This window comes from Enhydra lutris, unplaced genomic scaffold (genome assembly GCF_002288905.1).
Source record: "Enhydra lutris kenyoni isolate GAN:26980312 unplaced genomic scaffold, ASM228890v2 scaffoldscaffold22, whole genome shotgun sequence".
NCBI classification, from domain to species: Eukaryota; Metazoa; Chordata; class Mammalia; order Carnivora; family Mustelidae; genus Enhydra; species Enhydra lutris.
Genome location: NW_019154106.1, coordinates 27,288,734 through 27,315,053, shown reverse-complemented (window position 1 = coordinate 27,315,053; position 26,320 = coordinate 27,288,734). Strand labels below are relative to the sequence as shown.

The 26,320-nt window shown below is 42.4% G+C and overlaps 1 protein-coding gene across 2 annotated transcripts in view; it reads left to right on the top strand.

Moving 5' to 3' along the window:
* The first annotated feature begins 611 nt into the window (after nucleotides 1–611).
* LOC111149443 (catalase) overlaps nucleotides 612–26,320 on the top strand; it is a 38,828-nt gene continuing 13,119 nt past the window's right edge. For both annotated transcript variants that reach the window (XM_022506527.1, XM_022506526.1), the window contains exons 1-8: nucleotides 612–794; nucleotides 16,189–16,360; nucleotides 17,434–17,544; nucleotides 18,782–18,912; nucleotides 19,306–19,410; nucleotides 20,008–20,133; nucleotides 22,991–23,182; nucleotides 24,082–24,234. In XM_022506527.1, the coding sequence (XP_022362235.1) occupies nucleotides 729–794; nucleotides 16,189–16,360; nucleotides 17,434–17,544; nucleotides 18,782–18,912; nucleotides 19,306–19,410; nucleotides 20,008–20,133; nucleotides 22,991–23,182; nucleotides 24,082–24,234 (1,056 nt within the window). In that variant the 5' untranslated portion in view covers nucleotides 612–728. The remainder of the gene's footprint in view (nucleotides 795–16,188; nucleotides 16,361–17,433; nucleotides 17,545–18,781; nucleotides 18,913–19,305; nucleotides 19,411–20,007; nucleotides 20,134–22,990; nucleotides 23,183–24,081; nucleotides 24,235–26,320) is intronic.

Sequence of the window (26,320 nt, the reverse complement as noted above, 5' to 3'; positions counted from 1 at the left end):
CGGTTTGACTATTATGTATAGAGTCTGTGTCCAGGAAAACTGACCTGACATTTGAGAGTAAGTTAAGTGGTTCAAACTTAACTGCGGAAGCAGCGTTTGCATTTATTCCAAATCCCATCAATCCCTCAGTGGCAAACGATACTAACACTAGGTTAAGTCAAAAATTCGTTTTGCACAGAGGAATTCAACCCAGGATTTGACTTATTAGGAGCTGAGATCGCGTTTAAAGTGCAAAGCCCCACCCTGCAGCGCCTCAACGTTCCCTCCTCAAAACCAGCCGGCCACCCGCCGTCGCGTCGCGGGGCAGCGTGAGGGATGCTGATAACCCGAGGCGAGAGTCAGAGCCCCAGAGGTGGGGCCCAGCTCTGGGTTCATAAACCCTAGCCTTGCGGGGTCGGAGGGGCCGGACTCCCCTCCCTTTTCACCCACCTTTCTGGCCTCTCTCAGTCCCGAGGTTTCGTCTCCCCCTAAAGGGGATCCAGCTCCTTGTCCGTCTCCTCCCGCCCGTATTTGGCTTCCAATCCCATCCTGCCTGGCGCTGGAGCGGCCAATCAGGAGACAGTCTCCCTGCAGGGGCGGGACAAGGGGCGGAGCTGAGGGGCGGAGTGACCGGCGGAGGCAGAAGTAGTCTACTTTAGGTCGCGCGGCGGTAGTTGGCGTCGTCCGCTGAGGGTGGAGACGTGAGAGCCGAGGCCACCTGCAACGTTCTGCAAGGCCAGTCACACACGATGGCGGACGGCCGGGATCCAGCCAGCGACCAGATGAAGTTCTGGAAGGAGCAGCGGGCCGCGCAGGTATAGCTCGCGTTCCCCGAGCGGGCCAGAAGCTTTGCGCAGGGAGCTGGGCATCGGCGAGTAACGGCCCAGGCTTCGCCTACGCAGCGGCGGTGCGGGGGGCTGCACCACTGATCGCGGGCGGGGTGGGCGCTGCTTTTCAGCCCCGGTGGACTGGTCCATTCTCGGGAGGAGGGGGAGAGGGTTCTGGGTCTGGGGGAAAGGCTGCTGCTGGTTTTGCTGTGGGCCGCAGAGCGTGGGTGATTGGCTCCAAGTTTTGCAGTTTTGCCAGCTGGGACAGAGGTCGCAGCTTGGAGGAATGAAGCCTCACGGGGGAAAGAGGCAGAGAGCTACAGCTGCAAGAAAGGAAGTGAGGGAGGAAATGGGAACGGGGCTCCAGCCTTGACCTTGCTCAAGCAGTTACTCCAAGGTTCCATATTTGCCGGGTGCCATGTGGGCAGGGATCCTGTTTTATCATCTCGGTAGCCCCAACAGCAGTCACAAGTACTCCGTACGCATGGCAGTCAACGACGAAATAAAGAATTTTTATGTCCGTAATTCCATTTGCATTTTAAAAACACCATGCCTAGCATTTTGGAGCTAGAAGCGACGTCAGGGCTTGGTTAATGCGTTTATTCACACGTATTCTTGGAGTGCCTGCCTGTGCTAGTCACCATGCTGAGACGAGGTGTACAGATGCCGGTGAGGCAAGAACTAGAGCGTAGGGGAGCTCAAAGTCTAGTCAGGGAGACAGCACAGATAAACAGGTGATTACCATACAGCGTGGTGAGGGCTCTATTATAGGTTATCTGTAAGTGTAAAGGGAGTGACTGGACTTGGCTGGAAAACTTCCCAAAGCACGTGACATCTGAGCAAGAACTTTAAAGATGAGAAAGGAGTTCAGCTCCGTGGTGGTGGGTGAGGCGTTCCTGGCCTGTATCCAGGGGTGCAGAGTCTCAAAGAGCATCTTTGAGCAGGTTGGGTTAGTTGGGAGTGCTTCTGATCTCAGTCTTCTCTTGTCCTGTTGGACCAGAGAGTCTTGAGGGACTTGCCCAGTTTCCATGGCAGAGAGAGGGCCAGAGCCATGCTTTTTCTCATCTTAATGCTCTTTCTCAAAATTGAGTTAGTTATTCATGAACTGGAGTATTAATGCTAACTGTCCTGTGGATCTCTTTATAATTCTTTGCTCTTGAGAAGGTTTTCATGCCCCTCTTAGGGCCTAGCACTTCTCTCTCCTTGTTTTGTCCTTTATTATATGCCAGGAGGGTAGTTCCGTTTTTCATGAGTTCCTAAAGTGAACCAGAGAGACTTGGAGTCTTATCAAGGATGGGCAGCCAGTTAGGGGCAGAGTCAGGATTAGAACTTACCTGCTGGGGGCCAGGATTCTTTCTGTATCTAGTGGTCGCTAAATCCTGATTCACATTGAAGTTGTCATGATACTCTGTGAACTGAGAGCAATATGGACAATGTAGTGAGTGTTTCATAAAGCACAATTTATTCATTTTTAAAGGACCCCTTTAAATTTTGTTCTGAAACTAGCTTGCCTCTATATTTTGAGAATCATTAACTGTTGTTAAATCATTACAGCACTAGTGGCGATTTGCCCTACATGATTGCCCATGTGTGAAACATTGGGCTTACAAGAACACATCTATAATGGGGGGCTGATAGTTGAAATACTGTTGTCTTCTCTGCCGATGGCATGTCTGTGCGCTGTGTGGACGGTCCTGATTGGCAGTCACTTTAATGTCTTGTTCTTCACTTTTAGCTGCTCTTGGTGAAAACTGCTTATTTCTTTGAGATGACCTCCTTCTCCGGATCCTCCAAAGAGAATTTTGCATATGTCCCATAGCCTTTCTAATTCTTCAGTGCTTTTTTTTGGAAAATTTCATACATGCAGAAAAGTTGAAGGAATCCTGCAGTGTTTACTTAAATATATTCACCACATTTTGCTATGTATCCTTTATTACATGTTTTTTTAATTACATGTTATTGTAACTGTCCATTCCTTTGTATATCCCAGAGTAGGTTATAGCCATCAGTAGATTTCACCCCTAAACACTAAACTTGCAAAACAGAGTTCAATATTTGTTTATGTGTTTAAGTTAATATGTACAGTGAAATACACAAATATTCAGTGTACCATTCCATGATTTTTTTAAAAAAGATTTTATTTATTTATTTGACAGAGAGAGGGAACACAGCAAAGGGAGTGTGAGAGGGAGAAGCAGGCTTCCCACTGAGCAGGGAGCGGGGATTCCCAGGACCTTGGGCTCATTACCAGAGCCGAAGGCAGATGCTTATCCACTGAGCCACCCAGGCGCCCCTCGGTGATATTTTGATACATATATACCGGTGAATCCTATTCCCTCCTCAAGGTACAGAGATAATTATTGTCACCCTGGAAAGTTCTCTCATGCTGTTTCCCAGTGATTTACTGCAACCTTTGCAGTCTTGCCCCAGGCAACCTTCCTTTTTGATTTCTTTTTAGCCTTTGGCTTAGGTGCTTTTTTGTGTTAACACTTCTTTAATTCAGCAAAAATGTTTTAAGATTAAAACAAGAAAAAAGTGTTTTAAGATTCATTCATGATGCTGTTTGTATCAGCAGTTTGTTATTTTTATTGTGGAGTAGTATTCCATTGCATGAATACAGCACCATTTGTATACACTGTTGCTGGGCGTGAGGGCTATTTCCACTGTTCGGCTGTTAAGAATAAAGCTGCAATGAAAAGTCTTAAACAGAAATTTTTGTGCACATATGCTTTTATTTCTCTTAGGAAATGCCTGCAGTAGAATTGTTGGGTCATAGGGTAAGTGAGTATTTTATAAGAAATGCTAAGTCTTTTTCCAAAGCATTTATACCATTTAACACTTCTGTCAGCTGTGTATGAGAGTGCCAGTTGCTCCATATTCTGTCAACTTTGGTGTTGTCAGTCTTTTAATTTTAGCCATTCTTGTGGGTACGAAGTGGTGTCTCACTGTGGTTGTAATTTGCATTATTCTCATGACCAGTGCAAATGAGCGTCTTTTCAGGTGCTTATTAACCATTGGGTTATGTTCTTCTGACATAGCTGTTCAGCTATGTCCTTTAAAAAACTAGATTGTCTTTTTATTATTGATCCATAGCTCATCTTTGAAGTCATATGTGGACTAAGGGCTGTAATAATTCCGAAATGTATTACGGCATAAACATAATAGAAATTTGTTTCTTACATGATGGGCCAAAGTGGTTTGGGATGAGTACTCTATGGCCTATAGTTATTGTGGGAGGGTTCCAGGCTTAGCTTTAAAGGTTGCCCTGGGCATCACTGCCCATCTGTAGAAGGTTAAGAACATGGAGAAGGGTATGTGGGGGGTTTAGGGACTGGGCTATAAGTGGTGTAGGTCATTTCTACTCATCTTCCATTGGCTACATTGGCTCCAATGGCCTGTTACATGACCACACCTAATAGAGAGGGCAGCTGGGAAATGTCGTCTACCCCAATCCTGGTAGCCGACTTACTATGTTATCCAAACCATAGATTCCATATGAAAATCTATTTAGTCATTTCTTGTGATGTAGTAATAGGGAGGTATAATCTTTTTTTTTTTTTTTATGTATGTCATTTTTCTGTGTAAGTGGGCAGCTTTTTATCAACATCCTCCCTCCCACTCTCTATTTTTTTCTTTTTCTATTCTTTCTCTCTCTTTTTTTTTTTTTTTTTTTAAGTAGGCTCCACACCCAGCATAGAGCCCAACAGAGGGCCTGAAATCACGACCCTGAGATCAGGAGTCAGATGCTCAATCAACTGAGCCACCAGGTGCCCTTTCAGTTTTTATTTTTATTTTAAGGTTTTATTCTTGATAAGATTATTTTAAATATTTGCTAATGATTGAAAACCCATAGCAATGTTTTGACCATTTCTTGCTGGAAGCCTTGATAACTCACCAAGAAGAGAAAAAAAAAAAACAACAACACATTAGCAACTGTTGTGACACTTTGACTATTACAGGTACTAATATAAAACAGCCTGGCTTGAAAAACAAACTTTTCCTATTTGGGTGAAGGAGGGGGTGTGTTCAGTCTGTGTGTGCTCAGAGATAGAGTGATATATGACCTTTAAGTCTGACATTTATCTTCCTTGTAAAATGTAACTTTTATTTTTTTCTGGGTTAAAACACCCACTAGTTCTGTTTCTGGCATCTTTCTTACTTTCTTGTGTCATTTGCTCCTTCACCCTTCCCTGACGCAGTGCAACAGCAGGGACAGGCAATTCTCTGCGTGCCTGATAACACTTCTTGTTCTTGCTCAGGGCATTGTTGTTGGTCCAAGGCCATAAACGTTGCAGTTCTGGTAGCAGTTACCATGCTGAAAGGGCCTGTTTAGAAGCTTTCAATGTACCCTATTTAGTACCAATAGGATCTTTTCTTTTCTTTTTTTTTTTTTAAAGATTTTATTTATTTGACAGAGAGAGACACAGTAAGAAAGGGAACACAAGCAGGGGAAGTGGGAGAGGGAGAAGCAGGCTTCTTGCTGAGCAAGGAGCCCGATGCGGGACTCAATCCCGGGACCCTGGGATCATGACCTGAGCTGAAGACAGACGCTTAATGACTGAGCCACCCAGGTGCCCCCATTTGTGTTCTTTATTAAGAACATAGTTTGAGTATTATAGGAAAATAGTATGGTGACAGATGGTGACTACACTTATCATGATGAACACTGAATATAGAATTGTGAAATCAGTATGTTGTATGAGTATGTTAATTAAAATTTTTAAAAAAGACTTGATTTTTTTTTACCCTTTTTGAAAAGATTTGACATTTTCCACGATACGTTATTTAATATATTTTTTTGAGTGACCATACCCTAGGTGGAGGGAACAGGATAACTTAGACAATGAGTAAAGTAGAATGAAAATCAGTCTTGCTTCTAGAGCTTAGAATGACCTGTTGGCATTGACCTATACAAGGCACCTGGTGGCTTAACCATGATGAAGTTTGCTTACAGGACAAAGTGCATCCCAGTGAGAAGTCTCTGCGTGTATCCCAGAAAGCATCCTTTTTGGTCATGAAGGCAATCAGAAACTTTTCCCAGTGTTATCACTTCATGTATTTTGATCTTGTGAATCGCCCTGGTGTGATGGGCCCTTAATTAAGGTCGGGTGCCTTCTGATGCTTAGAATGTCTTAAGGTTAATAATAACAATAATAATAATAATAATAAAGCCAATCCAACTACATCTGGAATTTAGTATTAAATGGCCTTGGTAGTTAGGGTTTTCACATTTTCTCATGATGGTACACGCTCTCTGGGCAGGAGCTGGCATTAACCATCTAGTCGGTTGCCTAGTGTGTATTTTATGTGCAGTGCTAAATTCTGCTCTTTGTCATGACCGAATGGGTGGCTCTAGGGAAAGAATTCAGTATGGAGTGTGGTCACAATGAGCACCCACCTGTTAAGAGTTACTGATGCAGCCTGCCCTTTCTCTCCCTTCACCTTCTTCCTGTTTCTTTTATTAGACATCTCTCCTTGATTCTTGATGTTAAAAAAAACTCGAAAAAACAAAAAAACACCCTGAAACTTTATATTGTGAAAAATTTGAAACCAGAACTGAAGTAGAGAGGATCATATAATGAACCTCATAAGTGCCTTTATCTCCAAAAGATAATAACTCTGTAAGAATACCACTGTCACATCTAGAACCTGAGCAGTAATCGCTTACCTTTCTCAGCCAGTCAGTGTGTTCACTTTCCCTGATTGTGCAGAAAAGCATTCACCTACAGACCAGAGTTGACTGTAGAAAGGCCTACTTGCAAGAGTGGCCCCTGGCTGGTGTCTGGAAGTTGGATTTCAGGAAGGCTCCCCTACCTGGGCTGGTAAGAGCAACTGATTCCCAGAGCTGTGCAAACAATGTAGTGTTTACTGAGTCTCTGCTTTCCTGCTGGGAGCCAGAGGGCACCTCCACCATCAGCTCCTTATATAAACTTCGTGTGCTGAGTCTCTAATGAGCTTCCCTGCTAGACAACATTTCACAGGTGTTGCCACATCTTGCTGGAGGGTTAAGTGTGTCTTGGGTGACCCCCCCCTCCCCCACCCCTCGCCCCGGGAGAGGACTCTGGAAGCTTGTGCTCGTTTCTTCTGGACTTCACTCCACCTGCCTTTCTCCTTGCCGGGGTTTTGCTTTGTATTAAAATGCTATAATAAATTACAGCCTGAGTATGACTCAGTGCTGGGTCCCATGACTCCTCCTAGGGAATCACCTGGAGGTAGATGGTCTTGGGGACTCTTGGCACGTCTGTCTGTCTCTCTGTCTGCTTTTTAATGCTTTGTTTAAATGCAGTCTGAATAAGGTTCACATGTTGCATCGGTTGATATGTCTTTTAAGCCCTTCTTCTGGTAGTTATAAACACAGTTCCTAGTGGTTTTATGAAGCAGTAAAGGGTCAGGCTTTACAGTCCGATAGGATTCAAATTGTCACTTGACTCCTGGGCAGGTTGCTTCACCTCCCTCCCCCATGGTTTCTCCATATTAAATTTGGGCTAATAATTCTCCTTACCTTAAAGGATTGTTGAGGACTCATTTATGTAATACATGCATGTAAATTAATATATGTCAATTACCCACCACATAGAATGCATACAGGACATGTTAGCTCTGTTGTTTTAAGAAATGCTGTAGTATTGTGGTTAAGAGTTTGCATTCTTTTTTTTTTTTAAGATTTTATTTTATTTTTTATTTACTTATATGACAGACCAAGATCACAAGTAGGCAGAGAGGCAGGCAGAGAGAAAGGGAAGCAAGCTCCCTGCTGAGCAGAGAGCCTAATGGGGGCTCAATCCCAGGACCCTGGGATCATGACCTGAGCTGAAGGCAGAGGCTTAACCCACTGAGCCACCCAGGTGCCCCAAGAGTTTCCATTCTTGAGCCAGTTTGCTTGGGTTCAGATTCTGATTCTGACCTTTTTCTATGTGGGTGACCTGGAGTAAATTGCATAACTTCTCTGTGCCTCAGTTTCCTCTTCTTTATAGCGAAGGTATACTCATACTTCACACAGCTGGATTAAATGTGCTAACCCAAGTAGAGTTTAGAATAATGCCTATATACTAAGTTGTTTTTGTTATTATGAGGTTTGAGAAAGTTCTGTAAGTGAGACCTCTCACCCACAAATTCCATACCCAAGCTGAAGCAAGAATCAGCAGGATGAGTCAGTTCCAAGTGTTATTTTCATTACTGGTAGAGGCTTGGTCGGAGAATGTGGCTTAGGCGTTTTGGCCAAGAGGACTTGCTAAAATAACCCCTGTGTTGAATTTACCCCTTGCATTTAGGCAGTGGAGATTACCAGGCCAGCCCCTGGGAGAGCAGGATGTGTGCTGCCTGTGGCCACTGGCTTCCAAAGGGGAGAAGGGTGGGGACCCTGTGAGCCCTGGGTTCTTTTCCTAAACTGCCTAGTCCCTTGGAATGGGTCGGGAGGCTTGGAGCACTCTGGTCTCTCCCCTTTCCTCCAAAGAAATTTGAGGGCCAAGACAGTCTTTGGTTTCTGTACATGGGTGTGTACATTGTGCATATTTGATGAATCTTTTTTGAATAAATGTAGAATGTTAAGCCATAATTTGCTAGAAAATATCGTATATTCTGTGTTGATCTCTGAGAATGACAAGATGTCATTATGACTCCTTTGAGACTGAAAGTTAGGGATGGGCTGTATTACCGATCTTTGTCAATTAAAACATGGAAGAATGATGTTTAGTAAGTTCTTGGAACTTCTGTAAGCAGAGGGCACTAATAAATGGAAACTGTTGATAGAATATTTTATCAGAGAAAGCCAGCCTTACTCCTCCCAGGAAAATTTCTTCATTCATGTCTTAACTCCAGCCAAAAATAGAAAAAGCAAAGCCAAAATGGAGTTTTACTTTGAGTCCTTACTTTTGATCATGGTGTCAGTTTTTAGACAAGCCAGAGTCCTTCTTTGCCAATTTCTGCAGCAGTTTTCATAACATTTGTCTAAAGGTGTTTGATCAGAATTTGAAGTTATAAATTCAGACATTTCCCATTTATTTTTGGGAGGGGAGATGCAGGGGGAGAGAGAGAGACTTTGTTGCTTCTTTCTTTCCAATTAGAAATAATCTTTCTTGGCCATTTTGTATTAGTCCATAGCTTAATTTATTCACATGTTGAATCTACTACAAGCCTTTTTATCAGCACCACGCTCTAACCAACTGAGCTAACTGGCCAACCACTCCACAAGCCTTTTTTTTTTTCTTTAATATTTTATTTATTTACTTGACAGAGATCACAAGTAGGCAGAGAGGCAGGCAGAGAGAGAGGAGGAAGCAGGCTCCCCACTGAGCAGAGAGCCCAATGCGGGGCTCGATCCCAGGACCTAGGATCATGACCCGAGCCAAAGGCAGAGGCTTTAACCTACTGAGCCACCCAGGCGCCCCCACAAGCCTTTTTAAAAAGATTTTTTTGAAAAAGATTTTTATTTATTTGACAGACGGAGATCACAAGTATGCAGAGAGGCAGACAGAGAGAGAGAGGGGGAAGCAGGCTCCCCACCAAGCAGAGAGCCTGATGCAGGGCTTGATCCCACAGCCCTGGGATCATGACCTGAGCCGAAGGCAGAGGCTTTAACCCACTGAGCCACCCAGGCGCCCCTAAAAAGATTTTATTTATTTATTTGAGAGAGAGAGAGAGAGCAAGGAGAGGAGCAGAGGGAGAGGGATAAGCAGACTCTGCGCTGAGCATGGAGGCTGAAGCAGGGCTCAGTCCCATGACCCCAAGACCATGACCTGAGCCGAAATCAAAAGTCAGATGCTTAACTGATGAAGCCACCCAGGAGTCCCACACAAGCCTTTTTTTGTATACTTGTTGATAACGGCATCGTGTCAGGTATCAGGGATATAGATGTAAAACGAGTATACTGTCTAGAGAGGAAAAACAGTGAAGCAATAGGGAATTATAAATATTTTGTTCTGTGGGGAACAAGCAGATGCCCTTGGCCTACCTCGAGGGATGGCATGGGGTGGGGGCAGGAAGAGCCTGTTCAGGAGAAGCACGTATGAATGTCATGGATAGTTGTCAGCCAAAAAGACATAAATACCTTAGCAAATACAAATGCTGCTTTCCCTGAGAGAGAGCGAGCTCCTAGAATTCCCCACCAATGAAAAGCTTTTCTGTCATTAAAAAATTCTAATCCTAAAGTGAATCCTAAAATTATAATCCTAAAAAACTTTAAAGAGTTTTTAAACTCAGTGATCTGAGTTTAAAACAACAATAACAGCAGCAACATAATAGTCAGCAAGTTGGAAGAAATCTCTTTGCCCATCATACTTGTTATATAGAACAGGTAGACCTGTGCCCCAACATTGAAATCTATGTAAAATCACTGAAATTCTCCAATCATACAGTATTACTCATTAAACAGAAATAATAACCCGTCTCTCACTAGATTATTGGTGGCTTAAGGGAGATGATTTATGTAAGGGTAGCTAGGATAAAGCCTCACATATGGCAGGGGGCTCAGAAATGGCTGTTAGGAAGAGAAATTAGCAATTCTGTACAGTTCTGTCATTTGCGTTGATCCTCTGTTCTTCTTGGTTAGCGTTGGACCAGAAATAGCTATTCTCCGTCCTCTTACCAGAGAAAGCCCAGAGCTGGCATCCTGGGGTGTTGTTTCTTTGGTCTGTAGCTGGCAAGAATCAGGGGCACAGGCTGCGGGGCATGGCTGTGGTCTGCCCTCCTCCAAGACTGCAGCCTGTCCTGTTGTTTGTGCAGAACATAGAGATTCCTCTTGCCTCACAGCCTCTGTGGTCTGTGGGGATGGCGGGGTGGGGGGGGGGGACGGGGCAAGGCCAGTGGAGTGAATGAGTGAGTTGAACTGGGTGTGCCTGAGAGGCCCTTATTCTCAATGCCGCACCCTCTGGATGGTACCATGAGTCCATGTTGGGATGGTTGAGCTTCTCATGTGACCCAGGTGCCCTATGGCTGTTTTTTATGACCTTGACCTGCAGACAGGCTCATACTTGTTTTCTCCTCCAGCCATTTCTCCCCTAGCATCTATATAAAGCCTGCCACCCTTTTGCTGCCCTTAACCTCGTCCTGAGGCTGCTGGCTCTGCCGTTTGTGGGCTTTTTGTTCCCCCTTCTCTCCTTTCATCCCCTCCTGACCAGACTCTGCCCTTCTCAGCTGGTGCAGAGAGTGGCTTGGCTTCACCTGACTGGGCTCCCTAACCAGGCAACCTCTTCTAAGTGTCCCGTTCCTGGCTATTTTTGTGGTTGTTTTTAGCCCCGAAGGGCTGGTTTTCACTGCTCTCCGCTTACTCGTTCAGAAGTATTTGAAATGCTGGAGATCGCTGCAAGTTTGCCCTAAACCAGAACAAAAACAAATTGTGTTTAGACTGGGGTTGATCGCAGTGCTCCGTGCATGGTGCTGACCCTGGAATTGGACACGGGGCACTCACTGCCTTCTGAGCCACCACCTCTCCCCTCTTCCTTTTGTCACTGCCGTTCTAGACACTGCATTCATAGCCTCTGCTTCCTTCCTTCCTTCTGCATTCCTGGGCCGGCCCGCTGAAACTTACACCTCCAGGGTCACTGATTTAAAGTCAAAGACAATGGTCACAATTTATTACAGGACCTCAGATGCACCCCGTCAGAGTCATTTTTCCTTGGCTCAAGTCACACCATCAGTAGTCGTCAGTGGCTGGCTCTCTCTCTCATTTTATTTTATTTACCCTTGAAACTGTCATGGGACTGGTCACCAGAGGCCCCAGGTTTCCAAGACCAGAATCCCCTTTTCAGTCCTCAATTCCATTGGTCTTTGTGCAGCAAGTGCCACTGTTGGCTTCTGTCCCGAAATTCTCTGTCCCAGAGTTTGGACTCTGTGACAAGCTTCCATGCATTCTTTCTCCTTCACTGCCTCTTCCCTTCCTTGCGAGGGGATGGTGCTGTCCTTCAGTGCTCTGTCCTGGTCTCTTTTGTCTCACCCTGCCCCTCTTCCATGTCTGGCACCCTCACGGTCACGGGCACACACATATTCTTTTGCCCCTGCCCCTCTTCTGTCAGCATTTAGTGGCCATAGTTTCAGTGTATCAATCTTGACAAAGGAATTTACACACTAAATATAGCTGCTTTTGAGTTGGATTTTAAGACTGTGCTTTCCCAGCCTCGAGCGAATGTCCTATTTCATTGAGTCTGAGATGCCAGGTACTGTGAAATGTACCAGCGCCCTATACACTACTCAGGAGAAAACCCTGCCTGGCCAAACCAGGACGCATTGCTAAGATGCCATGGATGGTAGGACATACCCCAGCTTTAAAGATCTTAAACTATTAAAAAATTGTTTTTATTAAAAAATTATTATTTTTATTTAAATTTAAAATTAAATTAAATTAATTAAAATTAAAATTTAAAATTATTTATTAAAAATTATTTTAAAAATGTTACCATCAATGAACTATGATAGGTAACATTTGTTTAAGAGCCTGTGCTCAGCAGCGGCCCATTCTCTGAAGAATTTTCTCTCTGCATTGTAATTATTTCTCTGAAGAAAGAAAGTAGAGAAGAAGAACCTTATTTAGGGTCTTTCCCTAAAATGTAAAAATAATTACATATCTGTTGTATCTATCGTATGCTTCTTTGTTTTCTATGCAGTCATTTTAAGCTGAAGATGTAACTCCAAATGGAGATTTCATGTTTTTAAATTTACATGGGCAAGTGAAAATAAAGCATAATTTAGGGAGTTTTTTAGAAAGTAATTAGGTAATTGGAAGTGGACACTTGTGGTGTCTTCATTAAAAATGTTTTTAAGGATTCACAGACCTGTACCCCTGAAGCAAATACTACATTACATGTTAATAATAATAATTTAAAAACCCAAAAAATGTTTTTAAGGGAGCGCCTGTGTGACTCTGTTGATTAGGCGTCTGTGTCCGGCTCAGGTCATGATCCCAAGGTCCTGGAATGGAGCCCTGAGTCAGAGTCCCTGCTCAGTCGGGAGTTTGTTTCTCCCTCTTCCTCTGTCCCTCCCAGTCATCTGCACTATCTCTCTCTCTGAAATAAATAAAATAGGACCTTAAAACATGTTTTTAGGAACTGTAGGACATGAGGATATATACATTGCCTTCATTAAGTCAATACAAAATACAGATAATTTGAAAAACTTCTGATATTTGATTAGATGTAGGTAGACTTTCTGACTTAAAAATTATTTTAGGAAAGAAAATAGAAATCTAAAGAAAATTAAAATGACCTATAATGATATCACTTAAATGTTATGATAGTTTTATTGTTACTTAAATTTTTTTGTGGATGAGATTCTTTTTTTTTTTTAAGATTTTATTTATTTATTTGATAGAGATTACAAGTAGTCAGAGAGGCAGGCAGAGAGAGAGAGGAGGAAGCAGGCTCCCCGCTGAGCAGAGAGCCTGATGCGGGGCTGGATCCCAGGACCCTGAGACCATGACCTGAGCCGAAGGCAGAGGCTTAACCCACTGAGCCACCCTGGCGCCCCTGTGCATGAGATTCTTAATGGTGGCATAGTATTTCATTAACTCTGCCTCTATTTTTGGATATTTAAGTTACATGTCAGCTTTCGCTGCTGTAAGTAATGTGACACTGAACAACCCCTGTAGACTGAGTTCCATGAGAATGAAGTGCATTTTTGTAATGCTGTTGGGTAAATTTACTCTAAATCTTAATGCACACATTCTTCCTGACTCTGAATATACCTAGGGAGTAGAAAAGGGAAGCTAGGGAGATGATTTAATTGCTTATTTTGTAGTATTTTTGGAGATGTATCTGGAATATAGTGTCCCTCAAGGCAAGCAAATGCATTTAATAACTGCTTTTCATTCTTTTTTGTCTTGGGTTCTGTAAGGAGGAACCTTTAACCTCGGAGTGTCCATTATCACTTCCTCATAACATAGAGATGAGAAAAGGGCATTTTGAGGCAAGATTGCTGCTCGCACCAAGCTATTGTTATCTTCCAGAAATCTCTCTAAAGCCTTGCACTTTTTATTTTTCATAAATCATGTTTAAAAACTCGTTTTCCATGGTTCATTCCCCTGCCCCACTTCTCATTTTATTTAATACAGCTTCATTTCCTTAGGTCTTTTCTTCTCAGCAAATACATGGCATCCTTCTCACCTTCTAAGATACACTCTCTTCTCTTTAGTTCAGGTTGGTTTCTCTCATCGAGTGTTGCCCTAAACAGCCCCTGAAGTCAGGGATCTTTTTCTTCTAGTCTTTGCCCTCCCTTTGGACTCCCTTCTGTGTTGCTGACCCAGTTGAAGCTTCTTCTGGCACACTTTTTTTGAAGGCAGATTATATACACACGAGCGTGCGTGAGGAAAGCTGTTAAAAATTAGGACTGATGATCTATTAGAGCAAGGAAGAGAGTCTGGATGCTATACTTGTGGTGGAGAAACCCAGGTTCACTTCTTAGTGGATTGGTATTACAGAGGACTTTCCTGCATCGGGTGAGAGGGAAGCCCCTTGGCGCAAAATTCCAGCATTCTCACTCCTGACTTGCATGAGTCTGGGCCATCAGGTGAGACCATCTCATTTTTTTAGTTCTTTATTCAGCCGTCCATTCATCTGCCTTGCTGTGCATATGCCTTCTCTGGGCCTGGTTTTTATTCTTGACCATATCGCTCCGACCTGGTGGTCCGGAGTGGGTGTGTGATGTGCTTTTACTGGTTTCATGAGTGATATAAATGACAACTCAGACCTGTTTACCTTTTGCTTTCCTGAGCCTCTTGGTATCCTCTGTCATACTTCTCTCCTTTATGCCATATCCCCTTGATTGATTGTTTTTTTTTTTAAAGATCCTTTAGTGCTGTGTTTATGTGTTGAGAAGGAGAAGAGCATGGTACAGTGTGGGCAGATTTTTGCTCAGACAGAGTCTGAATGGATGCCACACACGTGTCATGGTGGTTAGAAAAGAAAACCTAAAATGCTTTGCTTCTGCTATCAGATCACTCCACATGACCAGTAAAACGGTAGCGTGTGCGTGCCTAGTGTGGCGCCCTCATTTTGCAGGAATTTAGTGCTTTCAATCCCCATATTAACTCTGGGAGATTGTTGTTTCTTGTCCATTTTGCACATGCAAAGTTGGGACTCAGAAATGGTAAGTAACATGCCAGCACATAGACATCTGATGATTGGCAGAGCTGGAAGTCGGACCCAGACTCTGACGCCAGCACTCACGGTTTTTCTAAGGTTCCATGTTGGCTTCTTTGCGTTTCAATGTGAGGAGAACTCTAGTGGGTGTTGGAGTCTTCTTTATTAATTCTGAAGACTCCAAGATCTCTCTTGTGTAGTGCATTTTCCCAAAGAGCTCATGGTATTTTTATAGGCTTTTAGAGTGACCCCCCCCCAATATCCCCTTCTAGGGAAAAGACAGGTATTGACCTTCTTTTAATATTCAGAGCGGGGGTACCTGCAGAGGAAAAATTATACACTCCATTCCAGGTTTGTGAAAATTCTAGGCACATAAAGTTGGTTACCATAGACTTCCATCACTAGACCTTTTTGAGTTGTTCTTGATGGACATGGCTGGGCTTTGCTTCCCCCACACATCTCCTCTGGTTTCCCGGTGGCCAGGGAAGAACACTGGAGAGGCAATTGTCCCTGGTCAGGAGTACAGTGTAGGGGTCAAGATGATTCCAAGAGCTGCTTAGGATCATTTATTAAAAAATGCTGGGGCTCCCATCCTAGAGAAGGGACAGCCAGGAGCTTCCGATGTATTTACTGATATTGGAAAATTGGGTAGATTAAAAAAAAGAATTCTTTGTTATGGTAAAATAACCTGTCCCATTTCAGGGACATTTGACATCTTTAGACAATTGATACTACAACCCATCTTAGCAGCAACAGTTTATTTTCAGTGACAATAAAAGCCGTGACTTTTTTTGGCTTTTTTGTTTTGGAATTGGAAAGTGACATTACAGAAAGCTGGCATCTGCTGCTCAAGAGAGGGGAGTGCTCTCTGGGGTGACCCACGTGAACAGCTGTAGCACTCAGAAAGCAGCTGAAAGTTGACTGATGACCAGCATGGCTCCTCCGGAGACCGTCTTCTCACGATCAGCTCAGACATTCCGTGTGGAGAGCTTTCCTATGTGGAGCTCGGGGACTTTGTTAAGAGCAGGGGCTGAGAGGGATGGCAGCTTACTTAGCCCTCTTTCTGCTCTTCAGAGCAGATTGCCAAACAGATTGGTGTTGAGATTTTTCAAGGATTTCCGAGACCCGACTCTGAACTTCAGGCAGTGGCGTATCTTGCAGCATTTCAGCATTTCGGACCCAGGAAAATTAAAAAGACTTTGAGCAGAAGGTCTAAAAATTGGGAAACAGTGTGCCCTCTGACAGTGTGAATAATGGGTTGATTAATGGGTACCAACTCTCCTGCTCTCTTTGTCCTTTTCTGTTTACTCACTTAGAAACCTGATGTCCTGACCACCGGTGCCGGTAATCCAGTCGGAGACAAACTCAATGTTATGACATCAGGGCCCCGGGGTCCCCTTCTCGTTCAGGATGTGGTGTTCACCGATGAAATGGCTCACTTTGACCGGGAGAGAATCCCTGAGAGAGTCGTGCACGCCAAAGGAGCAGGTGAGAGCCATGTTTATTTGTCGTGAAAGGATTGTTGCACAACACTTGGGTTAAAAATTCCTTCTCACAGGGTTGGAGCTCCTTTAATAGAAGTAGCAAATCTCCCTTCCTGGGAGAAAGGGGAAAAAAAAATGTCCATTGGGAGAGGAACTCGTAATTAAATGATGATTATTTCTCCGGATTGAACATGAGATATTAAATATTTTAGTAAAAACGAAAGTGATCTTCCTTTTCTTCCCTCGTGCACTTTTTTTTTCCTTGTGCACTTTTGTGAAGAAATAAAAATATGAAAATGCAGACACGGCATGCTGAAATCATAGCTAGATTTAGATGGTGCATTGATGGGATACATACTGGTGTGAACGGCGCAAAGTTGAGGATAGTTGTGTTAGGGGGTGGGTTTGTGGTGATTTTTCCTTTTTTGTCCAAAAGTTGTGTAAAACTTTTTATCTTGCTTTTATTGCAGAAACGCAACATAGGGTAATGTTTAAAAGAAAGCTGAAAACTCAGTTGGACAAGAAAGCTTGATAGAAAGAACATGTTTGTCTCCTAGCTCCTTGCTCTGACTCCCAGTTAGAACTTTCTAGTTTCTTTATTTTTACCTTCCATCTTCTCCAACTTTTTCTGTGTGGCTTTTCTGTCAAGGCTTTGGTATGCTGTTCAGTTTGTAGTTTGGCCTGTGGTGTCTTCCTGAGTGTTTTATTGATCTTTTCATTCCCTGTGTTTTCTCTTCTTCCCCCTTTTCTTCTCTTTCCCTCCTGGCTCCTCCCTGTGATTCCAGACCACCTCAGGCCCTGTGTCCTTGGGCCAGCCTTGACCCATAGTTCTAGCCCCACTCATCTCTCCTTCCTCTTGGTTCTAGCTGCATAGCACTCAGTGTAGCACTGAGGGCTTTGCATGTGCACCCATCATTTTGTGTTTGGACATCTGTCTCTCCTTTCTCCAGTCATCTTGGAAGCTCCCAGAAGGCCAGTGCTGCACCATCCATTTCTCGTCTCCCAGATGCCCAATGAGGGCCTATTGAGTGGTCTGCAATGGTCTCATGATGAAGATTTCTGTGTCTTTCTCATTAGGGGCTTTTGGCTACTTTGAGGTCACTCATGACATTACCAGATACTCCAAAGCGAAGGTGTTTGAGCATATTGGAAAGAGGACTCCCATTGCTGTTCGATTCTCCACTGTCGGTAAGTCTGTCTGTCTGCATGACTGGCATTGCGATGACTCAACCGTGTACCTTCTTCAGGGCATTTATAACTACATTGCAAGGAAGGCATATTAGAAGATAGAAAAAAACACTTCTCCAAATGATAGCCAGGTTTTACAGTAGAAAAAAAAATTCTGAGACATGCCGAAAGTTCCTTTAAATTTTATTTGTTTGAGGTCTTAGGAAATCACACCAGGCACAGGCCAGCACTGCAATTCTATGACATTTGGAAAGAACTTTCCTACAAGTGGTTGCCTCAGATGGAAACGTGGAGTGGGGCACTTACTCAGCAACTGCAATATCTGCCCTTTATCGGGAATTAACTCTGTGCCATCCGTGGTTGTGTGCTTTACAGACATTAGCTGTAATCTCATCTGTAGATCTACTTTGCAAGGTGGGGTTAATTCTATTTCAGAAGTCAGAAGTACAGTGATTTTTTCAGTAGTGCTAATATGAGTTAGATCTATCATGCCACCTCTCAACACCCCACAATGCACGATTAATGCTGTTTCTCTTCAGTCTGTGCATTTTTAAAATACTGAGGATTCAAAAGTAAATGACATTAAGAATAAGAATCTGTATTTTCACTCATTTTCTTAACCTTAACCTCACAATTTCCACTACTCGCTGATTCTGTTTGCTATCTTAATCTTTGTAAGTATTTTCTTTATTTTCATTTAAATTTTAATTACCTTTTAAACAAGGCTATCTAATGTTAAATGGATAATCCTTTTAGCTTTTACAGTTATATACTCTTTTATCACTCTCAATGAATTCTTTTGTTTAGTTGGTAGACTCGGATTAGCTAGTAGGTGGTAGAAATAATAACCCAGGCACTTAACTGAATGATTACCCTTTTTATTTTTTTTATTTTTATTTATTTATTTATTATTTTTTTAAGATTTTATTTATTTATTTGACAGAGAGAGATCATAAGTAGGCAGAGAGGCAGGCAGAGAGGCAGGCAGAGAGAGACGGGGGGGAAGCAGGCTCCCCGCCGAGCAGAGAGCCTGATGTGGGGCTCGATCCCAGGACCCTGAGATCATGACCTGAGCCGAGGGCAGAGGCTTAACCCACTGAGCCACCCAGGCGCCCCTGATTTCCCTTTTTAGAAGTAGATTGGAGAGGAGAGATCCCAGCGTTTCTTTATGACTTTAGGTTTCTTTGATGGCAAGTACCCTGGCTTATCCTTCATTTTTCCCATTTGAATTTTCTAGCTGGAGAGTCAGGCTCAGCTGACACAGTTCGGGACCCTCGTGGGTTTGCTGTCAAATTTTACACAGAGGATGGTAATTGGGATCTTGTTGGAAATAACACCCCCATTTTCTTCATCAGGGATGCCATATTGGTAGGTGATAAAGTATATTGCACTCCACAAATGTTTAATTTAAATTGATTTCAAACACTCTGTATTGACTGGCATTTAAAGAGAAGCCCCAGGAAAAGCTGGAAGAGAATTTGGGTTGGCTGGATTGGTCTTCAGTTTGGCATTTCAAGATTCACTGACTTCATGGGAATAGTCCAGTTTTCTTTGTAGAGCCTGGAAGATTAACAAAAAGAGGCACTTTGCCATGGAAACATGTAGAGGGTAAATTTCATTTTAGGGTTTGGCAGTGTAAAGTTCTAGGATTATCTTGTTCTGAGTTACAATCTGTAGACCTAGCCATAGGCAATGTATAATGTAAGACACCACAATTCCTATAAACTTAGTTTTGGGACTTTTTTCTCTTTTTCTGTTTAGTTTCCATCCTTTATCCATAGTCAAAAGAGAAACCCTCAAACACACCTGAAGGATCCCGACATGGTCTGGGACTTCTGGAGCCTGCGCCCCGAGTCTCTGCATCAGGTGGGAACTCTTCTTTTTCACTCTGTTGTAATGTTTCACCTGAACTGTGCCTCATCATGTGGTTCTCCAGTGTTGGCTCTCTCATTGGACTTGATTTCTGACTTTCTCTTTGGGAGGTTTTCTCAGATTTCTTGGCCCCGAAGAGTTTTTTATGATGACTGATTTTGTTAATTTTCCCCCGTTCATAGACCTTAAGTGATGCTAGAAACATTATCAGTTGATATTTAGCAATATTAAGGATTAAAGTCTCTAGTACGAAGTAAAGCTCTTATAGTAGTGAAAGAAGGGAATAGTGTTACCAAACGTATTTACTGTGAAAACAGATTTTGAATAATAAGTTAGGCTACTTTTTCAGATTTGTTTTTCTTTGTCTTCACTGAATTCTGAGCCATGAGGTTAATGATTTACATGTCATTCTGCCTTAAAATTCTTGTTATTTTGTGTAAATGATTCTAATGATAACCTTTCCTATGGGAACTTGCTTAGTGAGTTCCATGGCATCAAGAGATTCTTGGAAAACTTAGGAATATCTTTTAAAAAATCTAGGATGTTTTGATTGAAACAGAAATGTTAGGCTTTATTTTCCTGTTCCTTTAGGTTTCTTTCTTGTTCAGTGATCGAGGGATTCCAGATGGACACAGGCACATGAATGGATACGGATCGCATACTTTTAAGCTGATCAATGAGAAGGGAGAGGCAGTTTATTGCAAATTCCATTATAAGGTACATATTGCCTTTGGGGGAGACGGTACAAGGCTTCTACCGCCCATGTTTCTTTATTCCTGAGGATTGGGCGAAGAGCAAGGCCCCTTCTCGCCTTTCCCTTACCTCCACTCTGAAGACCGAGAGGTACTGGTCCAGGTGACGTGGACCAGGACTCCAATGTTGGCTCTGCCCAAGTGAACAGATGCCCGCTGCCCAGTTAAGGGAACTGGGTGGGCTCTCTTTGGTCTCCTCTTTCTATGTGGCCGGAGGATAGGAGTACACAGCTACTACCAATGGTTAAGCTTTTTTCTTCTTCAGGACCCCGGGAGCAATGTGTAAATATTTGGGAAAATGCTCATTTAATGCTGGTTCTCTAGCTTAATGTTCTGGTGCTGGCAGGTGAATATACACTCTCCCTGAAGAGGGAAGACCTAAGGTTTTGGCTCCTCAAATGAGAGGAGATAGTATAGGCCTCCAGGCTATGTGAAAGATTTCTACCAGGTTTAGCCTAGCTTTCTAGACTTCTTTGTTGGAGTTTAGAATCAAGCCTTAGCAGAGTAAAACAAATCTTGCTGCTAGCTAGAGAGACTTGAGATTTCTGTGCTTTGTGTTTCCTAGCCCTGAGTCATTGTGCTGAACATAGACATCTTCTGTGGTCCGGGAGGGGACTATGGCAGAAATGGGGACTTCCTTTCTCTAGTATCAACCTCACCATCACTTTCAGTCTGATGCTATCTTTCCAGAAACATTTCTCCTAACTTTTTTTTTAACTTATCGATCCATTTATTTAGCATTTATTGAGGGTGTATTATGAACAGGGCAAAAAAAAGTAAAATCAGTTACAAATGTAAAATAATAAAAATCTTTTTTTTTTTTTTTTCATTTCCTTTCATATAATCATATCAAATAAGTTACCTTTGGGGGAAGCTTTGAGAACATATTAATTAATTGAAGTGTTTTAAAGAGCTCTTTCATAATGATCTTGGCATTTGTTACAATAAGTAGTAGTCTCAGAGAACTCTAGAAGGTATTTTAAAAAGTATCTGGTTGCCTAAGAACATGTTTCCAAATACTACTGCTAAAATAAGCACAGAACAGTCGTGGACTTGGGACAAATATAGTCTCCTTAATGGTATCTATCCCAAGACCTGTTTCCTTCTGTCTTGTCTTAATCTTTTTCTGAACAACTTATGTAGGTATATCAAACAGGAAAACTGTCTCCCTTCTTTATACTTATAACTTGGATATATAAGCTTTGGCAGTGGACAGTTTTAAGCAACAGTTGTCCCATTGGCTTGTAGCTGCCAAAGGGAGCAGTGTTGTGTCACTGAGAGCTAGGGCTAAATGACTGTGTCTGGGGCACCTGTGTGGTGGTAGCTTTGCAGGCAGACCAGTTGTGAATTCAGATCTTCCCTTTTCTAGGTAACTCTGACCTGGTCATATTATTAAAAGGTCTCTGTGCTCTAGTTTTGTCACTGTGAAATTGGGATAATAATAGTACCTGTCCATGACCTTGGAAGGATTGGATTGCTTATGGGCCTGTTGAGCAGAGGGCCCTGGGGTAGCCCAAGACCTACTTGGATATTTCAATCTGGATTATTCTGACCTATGACTAGTCTTTTCTAAGCCCAAGGGATTCAGTTAAAATCAGAAAGGTATTGCAATATTACTGCTCAATTTAATGTATTAGCTCTCTGGATGATCTGCAGATGGTGACCTCCATTTTTAAATCTGGAAGGTGACTGTGCTTCTGGTCTTGTAGAAAGAAGGGTTCAAATCTTGCCACCAGCTAGAGAGACTCGAGATTTCTGTGGTAGAGATTCAGAGTTGACTTTACTGAGGAAATCTTTCCATGCTTGGCTTGTGGGGATCTTTCAGAATAAGATACAGGAGAGAATCTGTTGAAAAGGCAGTATGGTGTGATAGTAGGAGCGTTGGTGAAAGTGACTAAGTTAGTTGGCTCTTCATAGCTTGCTTGGGAAGTCAGAATACTAATTTTGCCTACTCGTAGGTAGAGAACTGGTTCAGAGTGGCTCTACTGAAGTTCTTTTCAGCTCTGTGAACTATGATCCTGTGATTTCTGAAAAAAAAATAAAAGGAAGAGAGTAGGGGTGGAGGGATGCTGGCTAGCACAATCTCAATAATTGATCTGAGCTGTTACAAAACAGGAATTCAAAAATTACTTCATGCAAAATATTTGCTTATTTTAAAAATATTTTTTTATTTTATTTTATTTTATTTTTTTCTGATTTGAAAAGTAACATGAGTGTAAAAATTCAAATAACCACTCTGGAAAACAGTTTTGAAATTCCTCAAGAAATTAAATGTAGAATTACCATGTGATCCGGCCACCATATTTTGAGATATATACTAAAAAAAATCCACTGAACTGGACACTTTAAAATGGTTAAAGTGGTACATTTTATGTTATGTGTATTTTATGCCAAAAATTTCTTGGACAGTGATGGTGGAAGAGGGGCTGAAAGTGGACAGCCAGGTAGGGGACACTTTAAAATGGTTAAAGTGGTACATTTTATGTTATGTGTATTTTATGCCAAAAATTTCTTGGCTTTTCAATTTTAAGAAATTGAAAGTAAATGTTAATAGTTAAAAAAATTCAAATGATACAGGATACAGAAAGAGAAAGATAGGACTAATTTTAAATGTGAAATGTATATACAGATTCCCTGGGCATTTAAAAGAATCAGGATAACCAAATGGAATTTCTTATTGGTGAATTCCCATTTGTATCAGATTTGAACAAGGAAAATCCAGTCTGAGTTGTGTTCCTCGTCATCCTTCAGTGCATAACTGATGAAAGTTCCATAAGTTTGCCAGGACATTTCAGTTTGAGCTGCTTTCTCTCATTCTGTAGACTGACCAGGGCATCAAAAACCTTTCTGTCGAAGACGCTGCAAGACTTTCTCAGGAAGATCCTGACTACAGCCTGCGGGATCTTTTCAATGCCATTGCCACGGGCAACTACCCCTCTTGGACATTTTACATCCAGGTCATGACTTTTAATCAGGCAGAAACCTTTCCATTTAATCCATTTGATCTTACCAAGGTGAGTATGTTAACAACTAAATTGTTTTTTCTTTCTTTCTTCCTTTTTTAAAAAAATATTTTATTTATTTATTTGACAGAGAGAGAGAGATCACAAGTAGGCAGAGAGGCAGGCAGAGAGAGAGGGGGAAGCAGGCTCCCTGCTGAGCAGAGAGCCTGATGTGGGGCTTGATCCCAGGACCCTGAGATCATGACCTGAGCCGAAGGCAGAGGCTTAACCCACTGAGCCACCCAGACGCCCCTCAATTGTTTTCTTTTTTAAGTCTCTTTGTACCTAATTTTACAAATTCCAGTCAAGTATTTGTAACGATAGAGAAGTTATGTACGAAATACAGTGCAGCCACTTTGCAGTTTCCTGGCCTGTGCATCTCACTTCTAATTCCTTTTTGCTAAGTTCGTTGAGTTCCTCGAAGTGGATTGATCTCTCATTATCAGCAGGGAACAGAGCTGGAAAAGCTGATGTCCTTTTGCCTGGGGAAGATGTCCGTGTTTACTGTTTACGGTTGTGAAAGATGTAACCAGTGCACTCACCTGAAGTTCTTTTCACTTTACTGGATTAAAAAATTATTTTCACTTATTATCATTGGCTTCATTATATTAGAAAGCTGTTTTTTTGTTGTTGTTGTTAAGATTTTATTTATTTATTTGAGAGAGAGTGAGCAAGCAAGTGCGCATAAGGTGGGTGAGGGTAAGGACAGAGAGGGAGAAGTTGACTCCCTGCTGAGCAGGGAGCTTGATGTGGGGCTCAATCCCAGGATCCCGGGATCATGACCTGAGCCAAAGGCAGATGCTTAATCAACTTGAGCCACCCAGGCACCTCGAAAACTGGTATTTTTAATAAGTACGTTAATTTCTTTTAGTTGGTTGTTTGGTAATTGTGAATATGACATTTATTTTTAGATTTGGCCTCACCAGGACTATCCTCTTATCCCAGTTGGTAAACTGGTCTTAAACCGGAATCCAGTTAATTACTTCGCTGAGGTTGAACAGTTGGCATTTGACCCAAGCAACATGCCACCTGGCATTGAGCCCAGCCCTGACAAAATGCTTCAGGTAAGCTTGGTGGAGTAAGATCTTCTGAGACAGGCGTGCAGGCATGTGCATGGGTGAATGTGCGGATGCGTGTACGCACGCACATACACATGCTCTAATTTGGCATGACCTATATATGAAGAATTAACTAGAACATCACTTAAATGTTAATTAATCTGGGTCCTTAGTTCCTGTGAGTCTGATGGAAGCATCCTGATGTTACAGTATTACAGTATAAAGCAAATTTCATAGTATGCTAAGACTTTGATATTTAGTCTTTTAATTTAAAAGAAGAGAAATGCCTCAGATATTTGTAGAGTGAAGCACTCTTCATTCAGTCTATTATTGATGGGAGGAAATATCGTTAACTGGTCAGTATAACTCGATTCATTTCCTCTCCCATGGTGATGCTTGAATTTTTCTATCTGTAAAAAGAGACTGGAGATGGTTTTTATGAACTGAACGTATGTCACCAGTGATTGAAGACAGTGGGTTAATTTAGCTGTTTGTCTCAGTCATGTTTCTGTGCATTCACTCTTTTTTCATTATTCTCCACTAGGCTCTTTCAAGAGTAGAAAGAGTGAAAAATACTTTTTTTGGACCAGAAATCAGTAGGAAAATAATTGGCTTAATAATTATTGAGTAAATCAATCTCTTGTGTTTTTGGACTCTGACCGTGAAGCAGAGGTGAAGGATTATTACCCAAGATCAGGCCACCGTGGTTGATGGCTACTTCTTATGTAAGCATCTGACTCTGGTTCAGGTGTCACTCTCCATGGAGACAAGCTAAGATTCCATTGTTTTTTTAAGATTTTGTTTTTATTTATTTGACAGAGAGAGCACACAAGCAGGGGGAGTGGCAGGCAGAGGGAGAAACAGGCTCCCTGCTAAGCAGGGAGCTGGACGTGGGGCTGGATCCCAGGACCCTGGGATCATGACCTGAGCCGAAGACTGTTGCCTAACCAACCTGAGCCACCCAGGTGCCCCTCTGTTATTATTATTATTATTATTTTTAAAATTTTTATTAACATATAATGTATTATTAGCCTCAGGGGTACAGGCCTGTGAATCGTCAGGCTTACAAACTTCACAGTATTATTTTTTTTTAATAGTAACTTTTCTGCTTTGACATTAGGAACATCTAAGGTTTTTATAGAAAATAAGCTTCTCATTAGGTTTCAGTTCAGTTTAACTAACATATAGATCTGTATCACACACACACATACACACACACACACACACACGCGTTTATTTATATTTATTTATTTATTTTAGAGAGAGAGAGAGAGAGATAGGCCACTTGTGAGGGGAAGGGGCAGAGGGTGAGGGAGCGAGAATCTTCAGCAGGCTCCATTTCCCAGTGTGGAGCCTGATGCGGGGCTCGATCTCACAACCTTGAGATCATGACCTGAGCCAGAATCAAGAGTTGGATGCTTAACTGAGCCACGCAGGCGCCCCTTAACTAAAAGAAATTGAATATCTCTCTGCATAAGATAGACTGCTGTGGCTGCGATAACATATAAAAACATAAGATAACTATAATATAAGGCAGAATGTCATGTGAGTTAGGAGAAATCTTGTCTGTTAGGAGGATGATGACAAAGTTTCAAGAATGAGGTAGCATTTGAGATGGCTTTTATTTATTTATTTAAAGATTTTATTTATTTGAGAGTGAGAGAGAGAGAGCATGAGCAGGGCAAGTGGGAGAAGGAGAAGCAGACTCCCTGCTGAGCAGGAAGCCCGATGTGGGGCTTGATCCCAGGACTCTGGGACTATGACCTGAGCCGAAGGCAGATGCCCAACTGACTGAGCCACACAGGCACCCCTTGAGATGGCTTTTAAAGAATGGGTAGGATTTCAGTTTTCAGCAGAGATAAAATAGGGCAGGAGAGAGGCCTGAGTACAGGCGGACCATGTTGGGTGTATTTCAACTGTAAACAGTCACTTTTTCCTAGAGTGGAAGAAGTAAGGTTGGGTACATTGAGCATCAGTTAGAGGGGACTTTAGTGCTTGAGTAGAAGTTTGTACGATTGTCCCTTTCGGTTTTGAGAAATGTGATGTGTGCATATCAAGTAGAATCAGTCCAGTTGGTGAACTGGAGGTCAGG